Source organism: Capricornis sumatraensis, chromosome 6 (genome assembly GCF_032405125.1).
Source record: "Capricornis sumatraensis isolate serow.1 chromosome 6, serow.2, whole genome shotgun sequence".
Lineage (NCBI taxonomy): Eukaryota > Metazoa > Chordata > Mammalia > Artiodactyla > Bovidae > Capricornis > Capricornis sumatraensis.
Genome location: NC_091074.1, coordinates 13,889,583 through 13,894,361, shown reverse-complemented (window position 1 = coordinate 13,894,361; position 4,779 = coordinate 13,889,583). Strand labels below are relative to the sequence as shown.

General features: G+C 48.2%; 1 protein-coding gene across 1 annotated transcript; it reads left to right on the top strand.

Moving 5' to 3' along the window:
- The first annotated feature begins 1,276 nt into the window (after positions 1-1,276).
- HMGB2 (high mobility group box 2) lies at positions 1,277-4,543 on the top strand. The gene is made up of 5 exons (XM_068974069.1): positions 1,277-1,396; positions 1,749-1,932; positions 2,166-2,311; positions 2,401-2,575; positions 3,130-4,543. The coding sequence occupies exons 2-5, from the start codon at positions 1,783-1,785 to the stop codon at positions 3,283-3,285; spliced, it is 627 nt and encodes a 208-aa protein (XP_068830170.1). The 5' UTR covers positions 1,277-1,396; positions 1,749-1,782; the 3' UTR covers positions 3,286-4,543.
- Positions 4,544-4,779: the final 236 nt, after the last annotated feature.

The window sequence follows — 4,779 nt, the reverse complement described above, 5'->3', positions numbered from 1 at the left end:
ATTTAAAATCTGTTGAAACCAACTGTCACTGTAACATATGCGCCAACAGGAAAAATAACCCTCCAAGCTAAATACAACACAGAAATAGCTTAAGATGTCAGTCAACGTCCTCCTACCCCGGGAAGGGCGACTGGTGACCCCTGGAAGCAGTAAGTTAAGGTCGCTCCGATGCGCTCGCACGCGCTTGTACCAGAAACTAAAACGAAGGTTCTTAACTTGCGCTTGGAGAACCCTTGAAACGACAGGGCACGCTTAAATGCGGTGGGGGGTGCAGAGCGTTCACGAGATTTTCGACAGGAAGGTTTTAAAAACGATCGCATTGCAGGGACCGGACAGGGACCATCGCGGTGACAGCGAGCGGGCCTTAAGGCCAGGTCGCAGGGCTTAGAACCCTCCGCGGAGCGATCGGGAGAAGGGTTATGAGTGAAGGACGGAGGCGAGGTGTGGACCTAGCCCCGGGTTCGCGGTCTGGGAACTAGGCCCGGGTGCAGGGGCGGGGCCGGGAAGACACCGCCTACCGGCGGCCTTGTTTACCCCGGAATAAGACGCCCAGACAAAGGGAGAGGGAAGAGGGGTCCCGCAGGGACTTCACAGGCGGGGCTATAGCCCCGAACGTTTCCCCCCACCCCTCCTCGGTCCGCGTCACCCGTCTTCCTCTGGTCCTACCCAAGCCTCTGCGACACCTGGCGGGGCTGGCCGTTGGCCGCAGCGCACGCTCCTCAACCTGCCCATTTGTTATTCTCTGGATGGGGCGGCGACCACTGAGCCGGGAGCCAGGGCTGCGGGCCGCGCTGGGGCGGGGGACAAACAGGACCAGGGCAGCCGTCGGGGCCAGCAGAGACGTTACCTCTGCCGCCTCAGCGCCAGCAAACCAAGTGCCGCGGACCCGGAAGACCTGCCCTGCAGCTAGCGACTGGGAATTTTTAAATCTGGCTGGGTTTACCCCGCGGGCCAGCCACGCCCCCCGCCGCCTGCCTCAGCCAGTCAGCGCCAGGCCCGCCATTTTTCAAACCCTCTGCTGGCCGCCAATCAGGATCGAGTAGCACATTCCTCTCCTGACCGGTTCTAACGGGTCTGGGAGTTAACGACCCGGGCGACCCACCGAACCTGCTAGGCTGCGGCCGGGGGGACGGACCTGGCGCCATACTGAGCAATAGAAAGCCGTCTTGGTGAGGGGGCGGGGCCTCCTCGAGTTTGAATAATCCCCAGGGCCAATCGGAGCGGCGGGGGTGTGGTCTGTGACCCGGCTCGTCAAGTTGCAGTGGCGCGGAGAAGTCTGCAAAACAAGAGGCGGAGGATTGCGTTAGCGACGAACCAGTTCACGCCGGAGCCAGGGCAGCAGCGTAGCGGTCAGAAGCGGCCGCTGCGCGGAACTCTGAGGAAAATCTTTCACCAGGCAAGAGCCCGCTCCGGGCCCCGGGTGCGCGGTCGGCTGGCCTCCTTCCGTCACGGCTTGCTGGGGCGCCGCTGCTGCTGGGGGCGAGCCCCGCTGGTGGTTTCCGGGTGCGGGCCTGACGGGCCGGGCTGCGGAGGCGCGAAGCTCGGCTGGGCCCGGCTCCGGAGTCTTGAACGCGGGGCGCGAGGCGGCAGCTGGGGACGCGGCTCGCGGCGTGGAAGCGCGGGGCTTTCCTGTCAGGAAGGGCTAGGCTGGGGCGGGCGGCAGGCCCGCGAGTGTGGCAGGGGGGAGGGCGCGGGCGTTTGGGCGGGAAGCAGCCCCGCCCGCCAGCGCTCGACCGCTCTCCCGCCAGGTGGACAGGCAGCCTCCACCGCAGCAGCAGCATCATGGGGAAGGGCGACCCCAACAAGCCGCGGGGCAAGATGTCTTCGTACGCCTTCTTCGTGCAGACCTGCCGCGAGGAGCACAAGAAGAAGCACCCCGACTCCTCAGTCAATTTCGCAGAGTTTTCCAAGAAATGTTCCGAGAGATGGAAGGTGAGCCGGGGCGCCTGGCGGCCTCACGCGGGCGGGTGGCCGTGACTTTGAACTTCCCCTCGCGACTGACGCGCACGCATGTTCTATTACGAGTTTGAAGTACGGGATTTAGGGTGCTTGTTTATTTTAAGGTGACTGAGGAAAACCGGGAGCTAAAGAGGATCACGCTTTTTTGGAGACGGATACGGGTTTCGAGTCCTGCTATGTATTTACTATTCTTTCTATGCTTACAGACCATGTCGGCCAAGGAAAAGTCCAAGTTCGAAGACATGGCAAAAAGTGACAAAGCTCGCTACGACAGGGAGATGAAAAATTATGTCCCTCCTAAAGGTGACAAGAAGGGAAAGAAAAAAGATCCCAACGCTCCGAAAAGGCCTCCGTAAGTGTCTTTTAAAACCAACCGAATTGCTCCCCCCCACCACCATTTTTTTTCATTCAAGTTATTACAACTCTGTTCCTTCCTTTCAGATCTGCCTTCTTCCTGTTTTGCTCCGAACATCGCCCAAAGATCAAAAGTGAACACCCTGGCTTATCCATTGGGGATACTGCAAAAAAACTGGGTGAAATGTGGTCTGAGCAGTCAGCCAAAGATAAACAGCCGTATGAACAGAAAGCAGCTAAGCTAAAGGAGAAATACGAAAAGGTGTGTTGTCCTCACTTTTTTTTTAAGCCAGTGTGAAATCCAGTAGATATTTTCTAAATCAGTATGTTAGAAACTGTAGAAATTTGGGAGCTATATACATAGTTCTGTGTTAATGGTTTTCAGTTTTGTTTTGAAAAGGTCTAGTGAGAATTGTACACTTAGGCAACGCAAGCTAATTGAAACTTCTTTTGACCGAAACCAGGGTCTGTAGCATTGGTAGGTTGGTGCGTTCAGACTCATTTGTAGTAAAATAGGTCTCTTAGTTGAAAAGACTGGAGGGCCAAATGTTTTAGGTAGATGTATCTAAGATGTGAAGTTAGGGGGTGGGGGCTATGTGAGATTAACAGATAATGGTAGTGAAGTACTGACATCAGTCTAATACACCCCAGTAATTAGCTTTCTAAGACCTATGGGGATCAAATGCTCTCAAAACCCGAGTTTTAGACTATTATTGGGGTTATTGGCCAATAATCGCAGATTGTTTACAACTTAGTGGTTTTCAAGGTTGGGTAATGACACCGGATGCTGATTTTATTTTTTTTTAACTATTTCAGGATATTGCTGCATACCGTGCCAAGGGCAAGAGTGAAGCGGGAAAAAAGGGCCCTGGCAGGCCGACAGGCTCCAAGAAGAAAAATGAACCAGAAGATGAGGAAGAAGAGGAGGAAGAAGATGAAGATGAGGAGGAGGAGGAGGAAGACGAGGAATAAATGGCTATCTTGTAATGATGTGTGTGGAGTGTGCGTGTGTGCTCAGGCAATTGTTTTGCTAAGAATGTGAATTCAAGTGCAGCTCAATATTAGCTTCAGTATAAAAACTGTACAGATTTTTGTATAGCTGATAAGATTCTTTGTAGAGAAAATACTTTTTTATAAATGCAAGTTGTGGCTTTTGAGGGGCTACTACATACAGTTAGAGTTTCAAGCTTCTGATGTTAAATGTTTCTAAATATTTAATGGTTTCTTTAATTTCTTGACTTGTGTATGGTAGCACAGCAAACTCCTAGAAATTAGCATCAATAGCAACTTTTGGGTTTTCTAGAATGAGAATGTTGCGTTTTGTTTTTTTAAAAAAAATTTTGTAATAAAATTATATATATTCCTATTGTTCTTGTCTTATATGCTAAATTAGCTTTTACTTTCATGGTCTGGAGCCATATCACTTTTTTTGTCTTTCTGCCTAATAGTTCATAGACATGGTTGATTTAGTAAAATGTTTTGTTAAAAGTCAAACATGCCAATATTCATATTTACACAGCGTGTTCTTTAAAAATCAATTCTGGAATTTAATGAACTTTAAAAATTTATGCAGTCTTACACACTAAGCAAGTTTTCTTGACATTTATGTTCATTTGTTAGCTAACTTGTCTCTTGGGTTTTTTCTTTTTAGTTGGCATTTTAAGATTTCAAAAATCAGTGTGGTCTTAAGCCTAGAATTCTGGGTAACTAACCCAAGAAAGCTTTTGAGATGATTATTATGATTTTCCATGACTAATGAGATGAAATTCCACTAGGATTTCTATTTACAGGTGAAAGCAGTTATTAAGAAATGCTTGTTTGAGAAAGCAGTTGCTTGTATTTGAATTAGGTAAATATTTCAAATCATTATCAAGTTATTAGTGAAAGTTGGCTAAGTGTTGGCTGGAAGAGTATAGAACAAACCTATTTGTTGATAGTTTGACAGTTAAACCTGACGATCTTGGTTACCTATTCTAGTTTTTACAATAGAAACCAAAATTCTTAATACCCAACCGTGGGAGCCTGGGTTGTCTATCTTATGCCATATTCAGAGTAAATATTTTAAAATTTATTTCTTACATAACATTGTTAAATGGGAGGTGTAAGTTATTAGCATAATTCCCAGAGCAGATGTACTCAGGTAAAATCTTCAAACTTTTTAGTGATGGCTCTCCATTATCATATCACAGTTGTTATTTGGGGGCCTTTGCCGATTGTAAAAACTAGTTTTATGTGTTTAAAAACTATTTCCTGGGGTAAAGTTTTTAAAAGACATACCCATATCTGGATCCCAAGTCCCCAGCTTTACCAAATAATTGCTGTGTGGACTTTGCCTCTGGGTTTATTTCTCTCCATTTGTATATGGGGTCAATATCTACTTCGAAGTGTTCTAATGATTAAACAAGAATGTATTTACAAGTACAGTATTTACAACAGTCCTTAATGCTTAGGAAAATTACTCGTTTC

Excerpts from the sequence above, each read along its gene's own strand:
- HMGB2 (XM_068974069.1), top strand. The coding sequence starts at position 1,783 with ATGGGGAAGGGCGACCCCAACAAGCCGCGGGGCAAGATGTCTTCGTAC. Across the intron at positions 1,933-2,165 it reads AATGTTCCGAGAGATGGAAG|ACCATGTCGGCCAAGGAAAA; the intron begins GTGAGCCGGGGC and ends CTATGCTTACAG. Across the intron at positions 2,312-2,400 it reads AACGCTCCGAAAAGGCCTCC|ATCTGCCTTCTTCCTGTTTT; the intron begins GTAAGTGTCTTT and ends CCTTCCTTTCAG.